Source organism: Rhinolophus ferrumequinum, chromosome 25 (genome assembly GCF_004115265.2).
Source record: "Rhinolophus ferrumequinum isolate MPI-CBG mRhiFer1 chromosome 25, mRhiFer1_v1.p, whole genome shotgun sequence".
NCBI lineage: Eukaryota > Metazoa > Chordata > Mammalia > Chiroptera > Rhinolophidae > Rhinolophus > Rhinolophus ferrumequinum.
This window is the reverse complement of record NC_046308.1, coordinates 20684613-20707700: the sequence shown is the minus strand read 5'-3', so window position 1 is coordinate 20707700 and position 23088 is coordinate 20684613. Positions and strand designations below refer to the sequence as shown.

The window sequence follows — 23088 nt, the reverse complement described above, 5'->3', positions numbered from 1 at the left end:
GTTCGTTCACCAGGGATTGGTCAAGTAAACTATGATGCAAACAAATAACAGAATATTCTGCAGCCTGTAAAAATAATGAGGCAAAACAAACAAACAACAATGAGGCCAACTTATTTACACTGGTATGGAAGATGTATAGGTAATAGGAAAAACACAATGTAAATAGTATATATCACAGGCAACCAATTTTTTTTTTTTTTTAAAGGTACACATGGCTCTGTATATGCCTAGAATCTCTCTGGAAACACTCAACAAAGTGGTAGGTAGCTGCTTTTAGATGGAAGCCCCAGGGAGCAAGGTGAGGGGAGAGAGATTTCCTTTTCATTCAGTGATTCTCAACAGGGGGCCCTAGTCCATCCCTTGCCTGGGGATATGTGGCACTATCTGGAGACATTTTTGGTTGTCACAAGGTGGGTGTACTACTGGCATTTAGTGGGTAGAGGCCAGATCCTACAATGCACAGGACAGCCCCCCCCCCCAACAGAGAATTATCTGGTCCCAGATGTCAGTAGTGCAAAGGTTGAGAAATACTGAACTACACCCTTTTTGACTGTTTGAATTTTTTCCTGTGTTTAAAGTTTTCTTTGAAAGGCTATTTCAATAATCCAAGTGAAAGGAAAAAGGAGCCTGAACTAGGAAAAAAAAAAAAGTGTGACATAAATATTAAACATCCCCCGCAGGTGAGCCAAAGCCAGGTCCACAGCTAGAGGAGGTTCTCACCATCTCGAAGAGGACCGCAGCGGTCACCGCCATCCAGTGGAGCTTGATCTCGAAGGCTGCATTCAAGGAGAAGTTGCCATGGTAATAACAGCTGCACCACTCCAGCCGGTCTGTGCGGTTGTTCACGTCCACGTCCAGGGTCACAGTCCTCTGTTCCGGGACTGTAGCCGCTACGTAAGCAAATAGGAAGGTTCCCAAGAGAGAGGGAAAAAGAGTGGGATGAGGAGAAAGAACAAATAACTAAGTGTCAGATATGAAAATGCAGAATCACCTAATAGAAAATCGTAGATTCTAGGAGCTTCCTAGAAATCATCTACGCCAGGGGTTGGCAAATGTTTTCTGTAAAAGTCTAGACAATAACTATTTTAAGTTTTGCAAGCTATATGGTCGTGTTTCAACTACGCAACTTTGCCATGAGAGTGCAAAAGCAGCCACAGACTTTACTTCGTAAATGGATGGGCTCGGCTGTGTTCCAATAAAACTTTAACAAAAATAGGTGGCTATGTTAGGGCAGTGAAACTACTTTGTGTGATACTATAATGGTGGACACATGTCATTATACTTTTGTCAAAAGCATAAAATGCACAACACCAAGAGTAACGTTAATGCGAACCTGGGTGATGATGTATCGCTGCAGGTTCATCAATAGTAATGAATGTCCCACTCTGGTGCAAGACGTCGACAGTAGCGGAGGCTGTGTGTGTTGGGGCAAGGGGTAAATAGAAACTGTGCTTTCTGTTCAATTTTGCTCTGAACCTAAAAGTGCTCTAGAAATGAAGTTTATTATAAAACCAACCAACCAACCAGCCGACAGACGGTAGGCCAGATTTGGCCGATTAAAACACTGTGCGTCCCCTTCATCTAACCCAATGCCTTCATTCACAGATGAGGAAATACATGATAGCCCAAGGAGGGGAATGCCTCGGCCAAGATCACAGAGTAAGAACCTCAGCTGGACTCAACTGATCTTCTGAGTCCAGTGACCCACGAAGGGACACAATCGGACCAGCGACGCAGACCACAGTGAGGGGGTCCTGCTTTTCTGGTTTCGACCCAGGCAGGCAAGAGTTCTATAACCTTTCCTCAAGAAATAAAACCTAAGAATGAAGCTTAATGCCCAGTTCCATCAACTACGTGGTGCTCAAAACTTCCAGGTCACTATCCAACTAGCTCATCCTACCCGGGACTCCTGCTCACAAATCCTATACAACCAAGACAGGAATGTTTTAGAGACGGGTCAGACGATCAAGTTCCTGAACAGACTAAAGGCCTGAAACAGGCTCAGAAGTGAAAAAAGATCAGGGCTCTCTCTGCCTGGTGGGCACTGCCAGACCTCGAGTTTCTATAAACCATTATCAGCCTCTCCTTCTCCCCTTGCGCCCGAGTCCAACGACATTTATCTGAAGGAGTTGCTTAGTTCTGGGTTCTGCAGGCAGAAGCCCTGAGTGGCTTTTATCACTGACAAGGAGAAAATGGCTCCCTGAGTCAGGAATTTTAAGGAACATCTCTGGGAGGCAGAGGAGCTAACGCTAGGACATTGAATGGCACCCAGGCAGAAGATACCCAGCTGCCCGGTGGACGGCTTACCATTCTCTCAAAACCAGAACATGCAAAATGGGAAATGTTCTTAACTCGGAGTGGGAAGTGCTAAGCTCTGCCACTTACTGGCCATGTGCCTGAGAATGCTGCCTTACCTCCCCTGGTTGAGTTTCTCGTCTGCAGACCGAGGCAGCGCCACCCGGCTACTTCACAGAGGCGGGAGGAGGACCCGTGAAACGTGCATGAGTCACAGATTCTCCTTGTTTCCTTCTCCGCTGGCCACCCTCACTTGTAACTCTCCTCCCTTTCCTCCTGTTCCTGTTATTCCTTCCTCCCGGTTTAAGCCACAAGCTCACCGATGCTCCGTCTGAGGCTGGTCCATGACGCCCATGGACACTAATACTTAAGGCTAAAGAACTCGCTGGCTCCGCTGCTAAAGTTTCATTAAAATTAGTTTGTCTCTGCCTGTGTTCCTGATCCGTGACACGACCAGAGTAACTCTTTACTTAACAGGAAAGATGCTTTGCCTTCTGATCTTGGACACTGTGTATTTCTCCCCAGCTGAAAAGCCCCTGGTCACAAAAGAAAGGGCACTCGATAAACACCAGCAGTGACCTCACTTCTGGCATATCAAGTTCAGAACAGGCTGATCTGAGGAGGCCCAAGGAAGTGCATGGTTCAGCCGAATTCTCGAGATACCACTGGCTTCCTACTTCAGGAGTCAGATTGGACAGTATAGATGCTGCCAGCAGGCTTATGATGTGCACCAAGATGTGAGCCCAGGTGAGTAGCAGCTTTCAGTGAGTTCTCTGAATCACTACTTGAGTTCCATGAGAACTGACTCACGCACCTTGAGACAGGGACATCTGTGAATCCAATTAACACCTGCAAACCCAGAGCAGGGGCAGGCTGGGCGACCTTCACCTGAGTCACAGGGAGGGGGCTATTCATGAGCGGGGGAGGGGATTAGTGTCCGGAGAGGAGAAATAACGAAACCAGGGAGGGGGGCTGAAACTCAGCGAAACCACCAGAGCTGCCCAGCGAGGGAACCGAGTGGTCTCAGGAGTGAGTGCTGTGTTGGCAGGAATTTTCAAAGACCAGATGGCTCCTCACTTATCAGGAGTGTTAGAGAAAATGTTCAAATGTCAGGGTTTGGACCACAGTCCCTCTACAGTCCCTTCTGACCCTGAGATCCAGTGGGTTGTCAAGAAAAGGCTGAAGAGGACAAGGTGCGTGCGTGGGCTTAAGGGATGCGGTGCTGCTCCTTCCAGGGTCACAGATGCCCCTGCGGCTTCGCAGCCCAGTGACACAATGACAAGGGCAGGGAAGTGGGAGCCACCATGGGCCCAGCCAGGCAGGAGCCTGTGCCGCTGTCAGGCATTTCAAAATGGCTTTCCTCTGCTAAACTCCAATTGGGAATTAGAAATGTTTAACATGTCAGAACGAATAAATAAAAAGTAGGAGGTCATAAATGATACACAGGCCTTCTTCCCTCTATAAATCATGTCACTCTTTTTGTTTTTGAGGAAAAAACCAACACCAAAGATAGTCCAATTTAAAGACAACTAATCTTTCTTGCTTAAGTAGATGACATAGCAAAAGTCTATATTCTAATCTGAATAAATGCGGGGAAGAAGTCTCTCCTATCCTAACACAAAGGTCTGGGGGATGGTAATGGATAGAATTAGCTATAAGAGGCATGCCAGGTTTAAAAGGAAAAGAAAGCCACTTTCTGTGGGAGGGGTGATTGGAAAGGAAGCGGATGTAACAATCCGCTGTAACAATCACGGAGCCACTGAGAAGCTAATAGAAATATGTCTTCCTGAAAAATGAGCACAGGCAAGGTTCTGCCTAACTGCCGAATCACCGATCCCCTAACGCCCATGCGTAGGGCCCAGGTGAGGACCGCCTGCTAACAAACTACCTGAAGACAAGTCCTCTCTTCTCCCTTACTCTCCCTCTTTTTGGGAATTACGACTTGTTTTTCCATATGCTGCTCCTCTTTACAAGTGCAATTTTTGAAGAACAAAAGCTAAACTGAAATGATCTGAATCTGGTTTTGAGCTTAGGATTATTGCAGCCCCGAGGGACTTTAGAAATAAGGACTTCATATAGAAATTGTCAAGACTGCCTCTAGAACCAAAATGATGTTACGAAAGGGACAGCTCCTGAAGCACTTTCCAGCAGTAACTCTAACTGCTAAGGCCTAAGTGCAGCCAACGGGTTGGGGCCGGTACAGGGCTTGTCTGTTCCCTGAGTGAAAGATAAAATGATCATTTTATCGACAATTCGACAATTAACTGCTTGGCCTCCAAAAAGTTGAATCTGGGACAGCTGGTCTGGAGTCTGCTGACTCCAGACCAGCTGTCCCAGATTCAACTTTCCCCAATTCTGCCGAACTACATTCATTCATATTTTTTCAAACATTCAGCTAACATTTATTGGAGCCTACTATGTGTAAACACGACCTGTGCAAACACACACAAGGGCAGAGGAGAGAAGAGCAAAGGAGACTAAAGCTGCAGGGTCAGAGGCCCAGAGCGCAGGTTGGGGGTGGTCAAGGAAGGCTTCATTCATACGGCGACCTGGGAGCAGAGACCTGAGCAAGTGAGGGAGCCTTGACAGTACCTGGGGGGACAGGGCCCCAGGGGGAGCAGGAAAGGGCCTGAAGCAGAAGGGTGCCTGGTGTGTTCAATGCAGTGCACAGAAGCCCGCGTGGTGAAGCAGAGCAAGCACGAGGCAGTGAGCTGAGCGGGCCACATCACGGAGGGCCTGGGGGCCGCTAAAACTCGCTTTTATTCTAAGTGAGTTGGGAGCCCTGATAGGATCCTGCCCAGACGATGAACAGGAGCCGACTTACATCAAAAGGGTCTCTCTGGATCCTATGGAGAGTGGGTTATGGAGAGCAAGTGTGGAAGTTGGGAGGCCCATCAGAGGTGACTGCAATAATGCAGGAGATGATGGTGGTTTGCACCAGGGTCGTAGAGGAGATAGTAACAAGCGGTCGATTTCAGATCCACATCGAAGGTAGGGAGAAGGAAGACACAATTTGCTAATGGACTGGATGTAGGGTGGGAGAGCACGAGTGTGAAGCTGACCGAATTCTCCGGCCTAAGTGACAAGACTGAGAAAGGAAGACTAAAGGGGAAGCAGGTGTGTGTGTGTGAGGGGGAGGACAGCAGGAACTCTGCACACTTTCTATTCATTATTTAAGTGGACATGTCCAGGAAGTAGGTGGGTGGATGAGTCTCAAATTGGAAAGTATAGTCTGGGATAGACAGATTTGGGGATGATCAGATCTGAGGGGTCATGAAGGCCAAGAGGATGGATGAGATGCCATGTGGCACAGAGATGGGGGTGCAGGTGGAGGCCCAGGTGCTGCCAGGCTAAAAACCAGGGAGCTAAGGAGAAATCAGCAAAGGAGGCAGATAAAAGAGAAGGAAAGCCGCAGAGTCCGATAGCCAAGTAGAAGAAGCACTTCAAGGAGGAGTTGGGAGTATCTGACAAACGCTGCTGAAGGGGCAGGAGGGCCAGGACTGAGGACTGACCATAGCCTGAGCGACGGGAGGACCGCAGTAACCGCGGAGCAGATGGGCAGAAACCTGACTGGAGATTTTTTTGCCATGGTTCTGTTTTGCTTTGCTTTTGACAAAAGGAGAGGGCGAGTGTCTGTAGATTGATGAGGATGCTTTTGTAGAGAAGGAGAGTTCAGAGACGGGGGATAACTGTTGGAATTCTGCCCTGAGTGCGGCGGCGTGAGGTCTTGTGCACAAGTGGCAACACTGGCCATAGAGAGGAGCACAGTGGCTCATCCACGGTGGGCAGACATGGCTTCAGGGAGGGCAGATGGCAGGTGGGAATCTGGAGTTTACTTCCAAGTGCTTCAGTTTCCTCAGTGACACAGAAAGCTGAGGGTGGGGAAGCCGGGGCTAGAGGTTTGATGGCTGTGAGCTGTGCAGCGAGGGAAATGAAGATGGGAGGTGGGTGGGGACAGTGGCGAGATGGCAAGATCAAACTACTTGTGGGTCCTGGTGGGGTCGGAGCTGCTGGAGTGGGGAGCAGAGTGAGTGTGCTGGAAAGACCACGGAGTAGCAGAAAGACGAACAAAAGCCACCCTTTCGGTAAGAGAGCTATGGTTCTGTAGCAAGAGGCGGGGACATAAGTGGCCCTCATCACTCAGGATAGCTGCTGCCCCTGGACCTGGACCATCACGCAAATCCTGTGATGTCCTGACCGGCTTTGACTTTCATCTTCCTGAGGCCAGAGTGCAATATGGTTAGGACTCAGGCTGCAGGAACAGGCAGTCCTGAGAAGAAATTCCAGTTGTAACACTTAGTGGAAGCAAAGCCTCTGGCAAATGACTTCAGCTCTCTGAGCCTCGGTTTCATGAACTCTAAAACATAAATCACAGCATCAATCCCAGGATGGAGACAAGGAGTAAATGAGGTAATTTTCTGCTTGGTACATCGCCTGACACATAAATGATCTAGAAATCATGGCATGAACGTTGTCATCACCTCTGCACCACATCAGGCAGAGCTAACGCAACCACAAATGCCCCCACGGAAAGCACAGGAAGAGCCTAGGGCCAGGACAGAGCACAGAACAGCGCTTCCTTCTAAATGCCCAGCTCTGATTTGCACTATGCCTTCCACCCCCAGCTCTGAAAATGCTCCCTTGCTTAGCCTGATGACTGCTTAGGGGAGTTACTGAATAGCTTCAGGGACTCTCAGGTTTTGCTGAGCTCCCAGATCTTGGTTCCTTACTGGAATCCTTCAAGTCCCTCTAAGGCAGTGGTTCTCTAAGGGGGGCAATTCTGCACTCCCCTGGGGACACTGGGCAATGTCCGGATACATTCTGTCACATTGGGTGGGGGTGGGGGGTGATACTGGCATCTAGTGGGCAGAGGTCTTGGATGTTGCTAAGCGTGTTACGATGCACAGGACAGCCCCCCACCACAAAGAATGATCTGGTCCAAACGTGCATGGTGCCGAGGTTGAGAAACCCTGCTCTACGGTTCTGTGCATTCTGTAGGAGAATACGCACATTAGATTATGCCCTTTTATCGAACACTGTAAAAAACAGGAATTTCTCTAATGTTACCCCGTGTCTTAAAGGAGCCCAAATCTAACCGATTTGTTTTGTAAGACATTTTTCTATGATGTGGTAGCACATTTGCTGCCACCGGGTACCCTTCATTCTCTGCCTCTAATCTGGGGTGTTACTGAGTGACGTGTAACCAGGCTTTTAAGAACCTAGTACGAGCAAGCAGCTCTGTGTGCTAGGCTGAGGGACTCTCCCTGTAAGAGACACCTCAGTTTGTAGCATTTATTTGGGTTCTTCGGAAATCGTTTTGCTTCCTTCAGCTCTCAGATACATAAAGTATTACCATACTCTATCCAATATTTGTTTAAAGTAACTCATTGGGTCTTCATCTCAGAAAATGACCTTGAAGAGAGTGGGATGCTGACTTTTCAGCTCTCTCTTCAGTACGTATGTAAAAGCAACCTAGCTTTCAGGCTTATCTCCTTGCTCCTTGGAGAAGATGAAAATCCTTAACTTTTACCTGTAAGGAGAAAGTAGACTTTAAAACTTGGCTAGTAAAAATAAGCTTGATTTGGGGTGGGTGGGGGGGCAGAAATGGTACAAAACTTAATTTCTTAAGAAGCTTCTCATATGAGACCCAGCATTATAAATGAATGATTAATGCTGCACTTACAAGTTCTTGGGCTTGTTATATTTTGTAATAGATTTTATGACTCCACCCTCATTGTTAGGCTGTTGGCTTTTGCTTCCCACTGGCATCAGAGTATCTGCCCTTTTATTTGCTGCTTCTAATGGGCTGCTAGGTCCGTCCTTGGCATAAAATACACGTGCTTACTGCTTGCTCTTGCAGGTGCCCAACGGCCTTTGGTACCAAGCTCTGGGGGTGCTCCAGGTGGCTCAGGTGGCGGTAGACGAGCATCCCAGGCCAACAGGGTGCATGTGGCCTCTCTGTTCCAAAAGGCCTCAAGGAGGTAGAGTTAGAAATACAACACAGCGAAAAGGGCAAGTGGTGACTGCCTGTGGGGAAGGAGGAGCTGCTCATCTCAAGGTTCTGTTGTCTCTACCCCTCTTCCCTCCTCACACACAGTGCTGGGCATGCTGGGGGGAGGGTCTAAGGCAAGGTCACAGCCACACCCAGATCCAAGTGGATCTGAAACTGTGATGACTCTTAACGTTTCCATTCTACCAGCGAGGTTAGCATTCCAATTAGCTGAGCAACTGTAAGCTAACTAACTAGGTGGTGGAATTTCACTGGAGTGTGGTCTACTTAATTTTTGCTTCCTTCCTTCCAGAGGTTTTTCAGGCTCTCTCTAACCTACCTAAGGGATAAATCTCATGTTTCCTTGCCTAAGTCATGCATTTTGTAAAGGCACTCACATCTCAACCCGTGACTCCATCTCCAATGTAGCGGTCCCTATTTCCTGTCAGAGGTCACCACCATCCACTAAGCAGGTGCTCACCTGCATCTTAGAGCTGCAGAAACTGAGGAAAGGCGGGAAAGTCCTTGTTTACATCCCTTGATGGGGTGAGCACATTTGGGGAGGAAGGTCCGAGGGAGATTCATGCTCAGTACGAGTGTTTGGAACAGGCCACCTTTGAGGGCCTTTCCTCTTTTGAGGTCCTAGGACGCAACAGTCCTAGGGAAGGCCTCTGGCAGGAACTAAGCCAGCACTGAGCACTAGCTCATGTCCCCTGAATTCTGAGTCTTTTGGGAAAAGTGGGCACATTGTGTATTCTCTCCTCTCCATGCAGATTTCGCGCTGTGTCTTGATTTGAGAACTGCTGAACATTGTTGCTTAGATGGGGAAATAATGAGCTTGCCCCTTTCAGCAAGGAGAAGCCAGCCCAAGAGCCCACAGTGCCGGCAGAGTGGCCCCTGCAGCTCTAATCCTGGGTCCCATGGCACTGTACCTTCGGCTCGCTGCCAGCACATCGCCAGGCCCCATCTGGGCTGGACACGTACCTAAAAGGGCAGCTGCCTGGCTCCGTCCTCCAAAGCTGCGGCTGAAGGAGCTGTGCCTGCTTGCATAGGAGGCTGGCCGGCTGGGCAACCAGGGCAGGAGGAAGGCAGGAATCTCAGAGTGCAAGAGCTCTTCAGCCACAAAGGCCACCTCGAACCACTTGCGCTGGAAGCTGGCGAAGTCGTCCACCGCTGTCGTGTGCCAGGCGGTAGGCTGCTGCATGGCCACTGGGAAAAGCAGAGTGGACAGAAAGCTCCTTCAGCACAAATACTTATTTTCTGACTGAAGCCACAACACGGCTGAACTTTGAAAGTATTAGGCTAAATAAAAGAAGCCCGGCACAAAAGGCCACATAGTATGTGATGCCACTTAAATGCAATGTCCAAAACAGGCCAATCTTCAGAGACAAAAGGCAGAGTGGCGGTGGCCAGGGACTTGGGGAGGAGGAGTTTAGAAGTGACTGCTAACGGGTACACGGTTTCCTATCAGGGTGATGGGAATGGTCTGGAACTAGATAGGAGTGGTGGTTGCATAACACCAGGAATGTACTAAACGTCCCTGAATTGTTCACTTTAAAATGGTTAATGCTACACTATGTGAACTTTATTTACTTCAATTGAAAAAAAATACTTTATCCTTGGTTTCAGACCTTTCTCATTTCACAGCATGTAACAGTAACTGGAATTTCTTCAACTTGAAGGTAAAGTAAGTATGTCCTGGTCAAACTCAGAATTTAAGGGAGGAGGTAGCAATGGACACGTTAGTGGTAAAGGAGAAAAACCCGTGCGGATCCACTTCTGACACACCCTCAGATAAGAGAACACAGGCGTGGTACTAGTTGCTTCATCTGAGGGATGCTTCCTGAAACCCAGAAGCTGGGAAGCCATTTGTCTGCAGGATGAGAGTCATCCAGCCAAGGCTCCGCGTGCTCTGGTTGGACTGGAGACGCTGGCCTGAACCCCGGCTGCTTCCAGCGCTATGCGAGCCAGCTCTGACCATGCTGGAAATTGCTTCCCTCTTGGGGATTCCTTTTTCTCATTTAAAAAAACAAAAACAAAAACCTCAATATATATCTTGGAAAACTTGCTAGGACTTGATAGTCTTCTTGGGGGAAGAAATGGAGTCTGCAGGCCTAGTAGGTAAAACGTGCTAGAAGTTATAGATTAGATCCCATCATGTCAGGCTCAGAACGACCCGCCCTGGGTGGGGGGCACTACAGTTAAAAAGAGCTACCAAAAAAATGACCCCTGGGAATTTCGTCACACCAGGCCCCTGGCCTCTTTATCTTCCATCCACACTGTTCTCCCCGAAGACATACTATAGCTTTAAAAAAAAACCTTGTCACATTGGTTACGCTTAAATTAAGTACAAATGCTCAAGGAATTTGACAGATCCGTCAGCTTAGGATACAAAGTGACACAAGGAGCTCAAGAAGCAGCGTCATTTGAAAGAGCAAGTCACCAGGCAAAACACCAGCCCCTGTGGGCAACATGCTTCGCCTCATCTCTGACCTCGGTCGGGCTCTTTGTCCATGACTATCTTGTAGAAATAGAAGCCGTAGATGAAGGTCCGCCAGACTTCCCCAGATGCGTGCGTGATGAGCTGCTCTTCCAGCATTTTCTGGAGGGAGAGACATGGAGACTCTGAAATTTCTGCAGAGGGCCATCTTACAGGTGCCGCCCTCAGTTATGCACTGGAGTCAAGGGAGTGACAGGGGCATTGAGGAGACCTTCCCCTCCACCCCATCAGCCACGACGACTGCCTGTTAAATGCACCTGGTGTAAATGACTCCATAAAGTATAAATGCATATTATAACATCATCAAATATTTCAAACATATAGAAAAGTATAAAGAAAATGTAAGCATACCACCATCTGACTTTAACAAATTGAACATTTCGCTACATTGATCTCTGATCTTTTCATTTAAAAAAAAAATCTCTATGGACTCTTCAAAATCCTAATCCTCTTCCTCTCTCTCCAGAAACAAATAGTGAGTATAATGTTATTCTCAGGCACGTTTTTAATAATTTTATTACATAGACATGTACTGATAAAGAATAAGAGATATTTTTGTGGGATTTAAAATTCTACGTAAAGGGAGCAATACTTTTATCCTTTTGTAAATTGGATTTTAATGCTTCTGACAGTTACCCATGTTGATGCGTGTACCTTCAGCTCGTTCATTTTAACTGCGATAGTGGCATTCACTGTATGAACAAGTACAATTATCAGGAATTTGGGCACACAGTCAGGCAAAGGCCATGCAAACAGCCTACTAAGACCCTCAGAGAACTGAGGATTTCACGCTTATTCAAATCAGTTACTGATTTTACATTTCAGAGATGACAACCCAGCTGGTCAGCAAACAGCACCGATTTCGGGGGTGGGGGGCGGGGATCTGTGTGGACGGAACGGTGTGAACTGCCTCAGCCAACCAACTTGATCTTTCCATTCTTCTCCTCTCAAGTTTCATTCCGGCTCTGAACAGTGTAATTAAATTCAGTAAGCGTTTGCTAAATACCTACTGTGTGCCAAACAAGCCGGGCACTGGTGATATGGCAACGCGTAGTGAGAGGTGGCCCTGCCCTCAAGGAGCCTCGTTGAGATGGGAGATGACTGAGATATATGCAGAATCTTCACTCTGTTGTGTTGAGTGCTCTGACAGAGTAAATACAGGGCACCAGAAGGTCCCTGAGGGGGAGCCTTGAATCCAGCCTCCCGTCTTGAGTGAGTAGAGGCACATGGGGGCTCAAGGTCAGAGGGAGGACCCTCCCAGGGAATCTTTCACAGAGATTCCTCCGAGGTTCAAACGTGCAGATTCCTTTCAGAATATTTCAGTTCAGACAATAAATTCTGCCAGATTTTTAAGTCAAAGTATCATGTCTTTCAAAGAAAGACCTGCTCTTTCATCAATTCTAGACAGGCCTCACGCTTATTAAAAACAGATCCTCACCCCCAACCTGCAGACCTCGTTGAGACAGGTTAGTTAGCATGTCATTAGGTAGACAGGAAGGTCCCTGGTGGAACCAACAAAGGCAGCCATATCCTGAAACTTCAGGTTCTGGAATGTCTCCTTCACTCCAGGACAAAGATATGAGAATGCACCTTGAGGTTAATAAATTATCTCATAAATCCCTTTTGGCCGGACAAAGGAGCAGATCTGATAGACAGGGATGGGTTCGTTGATCCCTTTAGGGTGGGCAAACAGGACAAACCTGATAGACGAATTCCATTAGAAGGCGCCAGCCCCCTTCTCCAAGCAGGCGAGGGAAGGTATAAAAACCAGAGCCTTTGCCCCACGTTGGGCAACCCTGTCAGGACCTCCTCTCGTTCCAAGAGCTGCGACTCTTTACTCTTTACTTTTAATAAACCATTCTCTTTTACAACTCCTCGCCTCTCCTTGGTCCGTGCTTCCGTTCTTCGGTTTCAAAGAAAATATTCTACATGATCGTTACAGCAAAGGGCGGCTGCTTCACAGACAGGCTCTGGTTTCACAGGGGCCTGAGCAGGCGATTCTGGGGGCCCTGCCCTACTGTCTCACCTGCATGATGTCGATGGCCATGGCTGGCGTCTGGACCCCCTCCACGTTGTTCACCATCCAGTGCACCACCTCCGCACTGATGAAGCAGCACGGTGAGAGGCCCTTCTGCTCAGAGAGCAGCTGGACTCCTGTCCTGAGTTCCAACATGGCGGGCAGGGAGCAGGGTGTGTGTGGGCACGGTGGCAACAAGCAGAAAGAGAAGATGACAATGAAGGGACTCCCACTAAAGCATTTCATATCTGAAGTGAGGATCCCCACAGTGCAATTTCTCTACACTATTTCTAGACCCACAGAAATCCTCATGACAGAACAAAAAATATGTAATCAGGGGAAAGGGAAAAGGGGAAAGAAAAAGGACCTGACATTCAGAGACTATCTATACTTGTCAGGCATTATACTAGATAATTTATATAACTATTTCATTTAATCCCTTTATCAACCCTGTGACTTAACCGCTTTACATTATCCCATTTCACAAACAAGGCAACAGAGGCTCAGAGAGGTCAAGAAGTAACTTGCTCAAGGTCTCACAGCTGGTGAGCAGTGAGTCAGGTTATGAATCCACCAAACCATACTGCCTGAGCATCGCCCCAGCCCGGGCCTGTGGGGTCTTCCCACCCTTGCACTCACACGTGCGCAGAACCACTTACGAGGGGTGCTTCATGGCTTCCAGGATCTCCGCCAGTGGGGAGGACGACGTCAAGGAGCTTGCTGTCAGCTGCTGAGAGCTGTAACACAGAGGGTATGGTCAGTAAGGCAAGGGGGCACACGCATGGTCAAGAGCGTGGCTCTTAGCAACTTCATTCCACTTCTTACAGAGCTGGAAACCAGGACGACATTGACAGTGAGCGCATTCCAGCAAATTCTGGTTAGCTACGTCTTGGGGATACCTCACAGGGGGTTCTATTTCCAAAGTGCGCACGTTAAAAAAAAAAAAAAAATTCCAAGTGGTTTTGTGTCCACAGCTGCTTATCCTTAATAGGCATCTCCAGGCAGGCCCGGTGGAGCTCAGGCAGTTGGAGCTCCGTGCTCCTAATGCTGAAGGCTGCCGGTTCGATTCCCACATGGGCCAGTGGGCTCTCAACCACTAAGTTGCTGGTTCGACTCCTTGACTGCTGCAAGGGATGGTAGGCTCTGCCCCCGCAACTAAGATTGAACACGGCACCTTGAGCTGAGCTGCCGCTGAGCTCCCAGGTGGCTCAGTTGGTTGGAGGATGTCCTCTTAACCACAAGGTGGCTGGTTCAACTCCCGCAAGGGATGGTGGGCTGTGTCCCCTACAACTAACAACAGCAACTGGACCTGGAGCTGAGCTGCACCCTCCACAACTACGATTGAAAGGACAACTTGACTTGGAAAAAATCCTGGAAGTACACATTGTTCCCCAATAAAGTCCTGTTCCTCTTCCCCAATAAAATCTTGAAAAAAAAGAAAAAAGGCCTCTCTCCTAGCTTTTTAACAATCTGCCTCAGGCCTGACCACTTCCAAGAAATCCCCCTGGATCACTGGACCGCTCTGGTGTTGCCCGAAAGGCCTTTTACGGGTCACATCATTTAACCTCAGCAGAGAGCACTAGGTAACATCATGAGAGCACTGGGGACAGAATCCCAGTATTGGTACCTACCAGCTGCACGTCCTCTAGTTTTACTAGCTTCAGTTTCCTTATCTGAAAACCTGGGATGATAGTATTCCCGCCTTTCAGGGTTACTCTGAGGTTAAAGTGTGTAAAATACTGAGCAAAGGACTAATACCGACAGAGTCCACAACGGTAAACAATACTAAACATAATCATAGCAGGAACCCTTGGAAACTCAGGTTACAGGAGCTGGTGAAGGTCAAAGACCCTGGGTCCACATTTGAATCCAGGTCTGATCGACTCTAGAGCCCAGATCTTTCTAGCACGTGATGCCCGAGTTCTTCCTCAGTGGTATGCTTAAACAAGCTTAATACTTAGCAATTGATCCCAGATCACTGGGCATGGGACATCCATGGCCACCTGCCGTACCAAATCTGGGGCTTATCTGGAAGCTCCTCAAGCTGCTTAAACCGATCCCTTTTCTCAGTCCTGGCTTCCTCTTCCTATTTGGAGGGTCCAGAACCCACTGCAACATTTCAAAATCTCAGAGTTAAAAAAAGAAAAAGCCTTTAGAAGACCCTGGAAGGGAACTTCCTTTTAATGCCCGAGCCCCTGCTACAAAAGTCTGAACAGGAGGCTGTCTCATCTCTGTGAACATCTTCAATGGCACAGATCTCAGCTCCTCTAAGGTGGACCATTTCCCTGGGGCACTACCAACTGCTAGGAAGTTCTTTATCGTGAAATGGAATCTGTTCTCTGTACTTTTCAGTCATCATCCCGATTCGTGTCATTTTTGGTCTCCTCATCTCCAGCCTAACCAACCCCCAGTTCCTCTTTTCTTCCAAAAGCAGCAGAAAACCTGCCACTTCAAGCAATGAGGAAGCAGAGAAATGCACTCCCTTCCAATGCACCAGGCAGTCCCTCCATCCTCCCCCAGGGCCAGCGTTGAAGTCACCCAGGCTTGGTGGAGATTTGGGCCTGGGGAGACGACAGAGACTAGAGAAGCCCAGGCCTGCCTGTGCCTCTGGTCAGAGTGAATGAGCTGCAGTGCATGAGACATGGGACAAACCAGCACAGAATGTGTGACACAGTCTCTGAGGTTAGACCATCCCAACTGCACAGGAGCATAAGTTTGGCCGTTCCGAATCTCACCTGCTGTCACTGGGGTTTGCGGAGGTGAAGCCCTGTTCCCCTGAGTTCTGAGAGTTCCCAAAGGTCTGGCTGTTGCCTCTGTCCACGGATTGACCTGCGCTTACCCCCAAACTGGTACCGTCCAACATCGGGACGGCCGTCTGGTCCACAGACACCTGCAGGAGATTATACAATTAATTCCAAAGAAACAGAAAATTCTTTAAAGCTATTTATACTCGTGGACCTTTCCGTTCCTCTCTCACTCTCAGTCCCGCTGGTCCCTGGTGGAAGAGCTGAAGGAATCTAGGGACCACACCCAGTCCTGCTGGGTCCACACCCAGTGCACCCAGTGTGCACTGCTTCCAGCAGAGCAATAGGAACTGCTGTGCTCCAAACCAAGGTTGCCAGGAGGCTGCCATTCACAGGAAATCCCCAGGACCAGAGAAATGGTTCCAGCACCTGACTCAAACCACATGATTTACACGAAAGAAAAACCTCCATGAAAAGAAAGAAGGCAAACTCATTCCTTACGATGAGACTGGGAGGAAGGAGAGAAAACATAATGAGAGACAAATGGGTGAGGATTGCAGCAGGCACCTTCCACTTACCATGGCTCACCCTTCCCACCCAGTCCTCCTTTCCTATGTCTGTCAGCAGTACGATCAGGCTTCTAAGTGTCCAGGCTGAAACCTCAGAGGCATCTGACAGCTTCCTTCTCCAGCTTCACTTTGAAGAGAAGCCGTGTCCTGTGGCGTCCCGTCTGCCAACTCACTTGCCTCTCCAGTCATGCCCATTCCACCACTTTTACCAGGCCCACACTTCCTCCCACCCCAGAGGGCTGTACCAGTCTCCTAACTGACTCCTCTGACTACAGCCTCTCCTCCCAAAGCGAGTCACCTCCACTTGCATCTGCCTAAAGGACAGTTCCAATCCCAGCACTGTTACTCTGAAATCTCTCAAGTCTCCTCATGAAAAAGGGCCTGCAGGACACTGAAGGTCCAGCACAACAGTAGCAACCTGTGACCCCACTGTACCTCCACCCACATGCACGTTTCTAGCCAAACCAAACCCTGTCTGCGTGCCCCACCACCATGAGATTCCCTTCCCCACCACCCTGAGATTCCTTTCCCCACAATCATAAGCTAAAAACCCATCAGACTCCAAGGCCCGTTTCAAACACCACTCCCTTAGTAAAATGTTTCCTGAATCGCTCTGGCCCCAAACCGAAGCCATCTTTCTCTCCGCTTTGGATCTCTAGGACCCTCTCCTGGTAGCTGCTGGATTTTGGTGTCATATCTGTCTCATTCCCTTTAAACGTCCTGGGGAGCAGGATTATGACCTGCTCATCTGGAAAGGCTGCACCCCACAGCAAGTATCTGTAGAGAGTGGTAAGCTTTCCAGAGCATTTCTGGAAAAAAATGACTCCTAGTCCCTTTTACATGGGACTAGAAGTACTTGAGTACTTCCAGAACGGAGCCTTATATTATCAGGTATTTTGTTAGATGATGTAAAAATCACTCCTTCTAAGACAGGGAGTCTCAACCTCGACACTATTGCCACTTGGGGTCAGGTCTGTTGTGGGGGGCTGTCCTATGTGGGATGTGGGGCAGCATCCCTAGCTTCTACCCACAGGGTGCCAGTAATATCCACTCTTATCACCTCCCCCCACTCCAGCTATGACAAATAAAAATGTCTCCAGATATCACCAAATGTCCCTTGGGAAGCAAAATCGCCCATTCTGAAGGAACCCTTTTGCTCTCCTATAGCAGGCGCAGTGATTTGCAAAAAAGGACCACAGAGACTCTGCCATCACCATAAATACACGGGAGAAATGCAGTCAGAGGCAGCTTGCAATTACCAATCACCATCTGCCTCTAACCAGCAAGATTCAGGAACAGGTAGTACACTGTAATTTTAAATTAGACACTAATCGAAGGGGATTAGACCCAGCTCTTTGGCACAGAAGAGCTTCCTTGTAGGTCCCTATAATGAGGTTATCTGTTCTATACTGAGAACTACCCCACCAGCCTAAACTGCAGGATGTTACCAAAATTTACATGATCCTTGCTGTTTTTTTTTTTTTTTTTTTTTAGTAGAGATGTGGTTAAGGAGTTATCCTCTAAATCAGAAATTGGCAAACATTTTCTGTGAAGGACCAGATAGTATATTTAGGCTTTGTGGGCCAAATGGCCTGTCGCAACTACTGAACTCTGCATGAAAAAGCACAAAAGCAGCCATGGGCAATGTAAATGAATAGGCATGGCTCTGTTCCAATAAAACTTTATTTATAAAAGCCGATGGTGGGCCAGATTTGTCCTGGTTTCCTGACCCCTGCTCTATATCACAATGTCTGCCTTTCAAGAGGCTGCACAGAAAGGCATTCTGCTCAGATCTTAATACCAGGAAAAGTCGTGCTTCTCCTGAACAACTCGTTTGTCTTTATCTTATAAGCACTGTGAATCCTGCAACAGATGTTTCCCACTTTTCTTTGGTTACCAAGAGGTTCAGGGCTGAATTTAGCATGAAACTCTAGGTACTTCATAAGGCCTCATGTTATATGTTATCTTATTTTTTCATTTCCTGTATTTCCCCTGAATGTGAAAATCTAGTCACATTCTTATTTTGGAGGTTGCATTTACTTTCATAAGCCACCCAAAGTAACTTTTTGGAATGAGACCAGTGGAAAACAAAAAGACAAGGAAGGCTAGATGGACAGAACAGCAGTCTTTTCACACAGAGGCCTGGAAACAGCCAAATGGAGGGAAGTGCCTGGTCTCGGCTGCATTTCACCTTAGGAACCTCATTCAAAATCTTCCTCACAGAGGATTCCGTTTAGCTTACGCAGATGCTCCCCCTTCCATGAGGTGGGGTTTAATCTCCCCCTCCTCTTTGGAGTGAGCTAGTTTTAGTGACTTGCTTCCAAAGAATAGCGTATAGAAAGGGAAAAATAGTAACTTCATAGTGGAGACAGCTGGCAAATATTACATCACCAAGTGATGAAGATTTATGTCACCAGTGATGCTGTGTGAGTCTCGTGTACTCACTGATATGATGTGATGAGAAGCATACTTCACCTCTGTTGTATTCTTTTCAAAACCACGTAACTCAAAAAAAACAAAAAACAAAAACAACAACAACAACAAAAAACCCACGTAACTCCAGCCTAACCATAACTCCAGAAAAACATCAGACCAATTCAGATTTGGAGACATTCTATGGTATACGAGGTATGATCAAACAAATACGGTGACTGTTTAAAGTTAAAAAAAAAATTTATTATAGTAAAAGACACACTGCCATTAATAGCTCTCAAAATACTCCCCCTCGCTTCGAACATAGTTATCCCATCGTTCTTGCCACTTTCTGAAGCAGTTATGAAAGTCCTCTTTCATGAATGTCTCTAATTGTGCTGTTGTGGCTGCCTCGATGTCCTGAATCATTTTGACTTTGGGGAAGAGCCAGAAGTTGCACGGTGCCAGATCCAGTGAATAAAGTGGATGAAGACACATCATAATGTTTTTATTTGACAGAAATTGTCATATACCAGAAACAATGTGTGACACAGAGTGTTGTCATGGAGGATGATTTATGGCACATTTGAAAACACACCTTCTCTCAACCATAGCTCACACCCAACTGCTGCACCAAACAAGCTGAAACTTGTCACACACTGTTTCTAAGGTTTGATGCGCCCCTTCTCGTATTGAAGATCCCTGCCTTTCTGTTGGACAACTCTCGGCAGCAGCATTCACCATATTTTGTGATCACAGTGGAAAGACTCCATGTCACACATTGCTTCTGGTATGGCAATTTCTGTCAAATAAAAACATTATAGTGTGTCCTCATCCACTTTATTCACCGGATCTGGCACCGTGCGACTTCTGGCTCTTCCCCAGTCAAAATGACCATGAAAGATAAACGTTTTGAATTGATTCAGGACATCGAGGCAGCCATGACAGCACAACAAAGGCCTTTCAGAACAGCTTCAGAAAGTGGCAAGAACGATGGGTTAAAGGTGTTCAAAGTGAGGAGATGTATTTTAAGGGGGATTAATGGCAATATCTTTTACTGTAATAAATTTTTTTTACATTTAAACATTCACTATATTGTTTGATCACACCTCATATCTGGCTAGGATTCCTCACAGCTATAGGGGCCATAAAAAAGAAGACGAGAAGCTGTCACAGACCAGAAGAGACTGGGGTGACATGGCCACTAAATGCAACGTGGTGCCCTGGATTAGATCCTGGAACAAAAAAAAAAGGACATTAATAGACAAACTGGGGAAATCCAAATAAAGTCTGGCATTTATTTGTTAAACAAACAAACCCTCATCAGCAATACCAATCACCAGTCTCCTCCCACTTTCCCATACACTCAAAGCTGTGGAAGAAGGTAGGGGAAGGAGCTCTGCCAGGGATGTCTCTGAGATTAGCATCAACCATAACAGGCGCCCCCACAGGCCTCCAACTTATGTGCCCGTCAGAGCCCCACTTTCTCATGTTGGAGGACAATCAGCCACCAGAAAGCCATATGTGCCAGCCCAGCTCTCTGTGCCTTGAGGCTCGTAGGTAAGTAGTAGTAAATGGTAAAAGGACTCATGAAAGAATTCCATATACCTTTTAGACATGGAGAGCTCAGGAATAAGTCCCAGCCAGATAGCCAGGACGTTTTCCAAGGTTTATAATATCAGGGCAGGAATATCACCCCAAATGAAAACCCTCCCCCTGCGCTCATGGAGCTAAGCATTTGGGGGTGGGGAGGGAGAACAGACATTAGATAAGTAAGTTCTGTAAGTGTTTCATTCATCCCTGTATCTCCCATGGCACGTGGCACAGCTCCACACCCAGCAGGCGCTCAGCATTTGCGATCGCAATTGAACTGAAATTCCTCCACAGGTACAGCCTTCTTCCTCCTGTCCATTCTAACCCCTTATTCTGAATGGTTATTTGTAGGTTTATATCTCCTATCACTTCAAAAAAGATGAGGCTGTCAATAAATAAACAAATAAGATAAAAAAATACATGAGCAAATCCAATAACCAAGGATAGAAAAAGTGTGAGGAAAAAACCAGAAAACAAGCCTAGGACAAGTGTGAAATTCTAGGGTATAAATAAGTACTTTAGTCATAACATTTTAAGTGTCTAGAGCGGAGCCATACAATACAGTAGGTACTAGCCCTATGTGGCCATTTGAATATAAATTAATTAAAATAAAACGTAAAAGTCAGTTCTCAGTGGCACCAGCCACTTTTCAAATGCTCACCAGCCACGTGTGACTGACTCGTGGCTTCTGTACTGAACAGCACAGACAGAGAACACTTCCACCATGGCAGAAAGTTCTATTGGACAACACTGTTCTATAGCAAAGGCTGCAAACAAAACATGTGTCCAGGGACCAGTAGGTATGTACTGGCACAGCTGGCTAAGTATGAAAAAAACGAAAAGGAACGGCCGCAGGCTACTCTGTGGCCGTGTGACTAGTACCAAGAAGGAACCCAGGCCTGGTGTCTGGCTTCTTTTCACCAAAGAAATCTGGATTTTTGTACAAAATCTCCTGATTTTTAAATATTGCCAACCAATTTGAAAATACTAAAAACACAGAAAGGCTGAACATGTTTTCGGGAGTTGGGAACAGAGTGACCCACCATGTTCCTTGTAAAAGTCTTGCATGTGGACCTTTGATAAGAACCTGACTGATGGTATAGTGCTGCAGTGATGGCAGTGGGTGGTTAGTATGTCTCTGGGGTCTCGGGGGGGACTGAGCCCCAGGGAACAGGAGCCTTTTGTTTATTCATGTCTCCGAAGAGAGCAAATAGATCCAAGAGTAAAAAGTCCACTTTTGGTCACATCGCCTCTGACTCCCCAGAAAACTCCTTTAACATCTCCTAAAATGTGTATACATTTTTTTTTGGCATCCCGGTATATAGTTCAGGGTTTTGTGTAAATTATCAAAGAGAAAGAAGGGGTTCCACTGCATAAACTTTTTTACGTCTGTCTCCCGCACCAGCATCTCGGAGGCAGTATTTACTGAGCCCCTCCTAGGTGCCAGACTAGCTGCTGAAGAATCAACGGTCAGCAACACACACACAGCAGCTGCCCTCTCGGAGCTTACAGTCTCGTGGAGAAGATGAACATTAATTAATCCCAGTCATACAAACGCAAGAGCAGAACTGTGAGAAGTGCTGAAGGGAAAGGCACTGGAGCTATGCAGGTCCAAGACATGGGACCTGACGAGATAAGTAGGAATTAACTAGGCACAGTCAGCGGGAACAGCAAGTGCCAAGGCACGGCAGCAGGAAACCTGGTGTCGCTGGGGAAAGGCCTGTCACTGGAGTGCAAGAGTGAGGAAGAGGATGACAGAAGACAAGGCCGGAAATGGACGCAGGATCTGGCTCACGTGGGATCTTTCAGGTCATCACAAGGGTTTTGGCCTTCATCCTAAAGGAAGGAAAGCCATATGATGTGGACTGAATGTGTGCCCTCCCCCTGCTCCAATTCACATGTTGAAATCCTAGCCCCCTGATGTGATGGTATTTGGAGGTGGGACCTTTGGGAGGCAGGTAGGTTTACAGGAGATCATGAGGGTGAGGCCCTCACGATGGGATTAGTGCCCTTACAGGAAGAAGAGAGACCAGAGCTCTCTCTCTTCCTCTCTCTGCCATGTGAGGACACAGTGAGAAGGTGGGCACCTGCAAGCCAGAAGAGGGCCCTTACCAGGAACCGAATGTGTCAGCACTTTGATCTTGGACTTATCAGCCTCCAGAACTATGAGAAGTAAATGTGTTGTTTAAGCCACTCAGTCTACGGTATTTCGTTATAGCAGCCCAAGCTAATATACCATGGAAAGGTTTAATCAGGGGTGACACAATCAGATTTTCATTTCGAAAGGTAAACCCTGGAGGCAGTTAGGAGAGGGCCAGGAAGGAAGCAGGGAGACCATGCCAGAGGCTGCTGCAAGATCAGGATGAGAAATGGTCCCTTGTACTGGGGGGTGTGGTGGTGGTGATAGAAGTGACAGAGAGCAGTCGATGACTCCAGACACATTTACCACGCAACTCCAAGAAGACATGCTGGGCTAGGCTGCTGAGAGCCAAGCCTCTTTGTGAGAGGAACTGCTGGGGGGTCAGGGGATGCGGGGGAAGAGACCCTAACACTGGCTCAGGCTTCAGGTAGCAGGAGTCTGTCTCCTTGACCAGAATGTTCCTTCAGGCTCCACGAGGCAGACAAAAGACATCATGAGGCTGACTTGTGAGGAAAATCCCATAACCAAGTGTTTCTCACGCCCTCCAAATTCTTACGTAAGTTTGTGATGATGAAATTTGATTTCCAGAGAGCAGAATATGGAGTGGAAATCTGTTCTGATTATCAGAGAGTGACACATTCATTATCGTTAGAATGATGAACTGGTGGCACAAAGAACGATTTTCCAAGACTGGTGCACAGCCCTGGTACCTGGAATGCTCTGTGCACTGCTGTCTGTTTTAATTTTACAGGAGCTTTCTTCCCTTAGAAGAATCAGAGTCTGAGGTGACGGCCCCTGCACCCCTTGGCTAACAGGATCCCCTTTCCAG

At 47.4% G+C, this 23088-nt stretch overlaps 1 protein-coding gene across 1 annotated transcript in view; it reads right to left on the bottom strand.

Annotated features, from left to right (window-relative positions):
* Positions 1 to 23088, bottom strand: part of DEPDC5 (DEP domain containing 5, GATOR1 subcomplex subunit) — a 108992-nt gene that overhangs the window by 8924 nt on the left and 76980 nt on the right. Inside the window, exons 34-39 of the mRNA XM_033097641.1 lie at positions 15537 to 15691; positions 13461 to 13538; positions 12811 to 12943; positions 10778 to 10886; positions 9269 to 9493; positions 721 to 890 (exon numbers count right to left, since the gene is read on the bottom strand). Of these exons, the coding sequence (XP_032953532.1) occupies positions 721 to 890; positions 9269 to 9493; positions 10778 to 10886; positions 12811 to 12943; positions 13461 to 13538; positions 15537 to 15691 (870 nt within the window). The remainder of the gene's footprint in view (positions 1 to 720; positions 891 to 9268; positions 9494 to 10777; positions 10887 to 12810; positions 12944 to 13460; positions 13539 to 15536; positions 15692 to 23088) is intronic.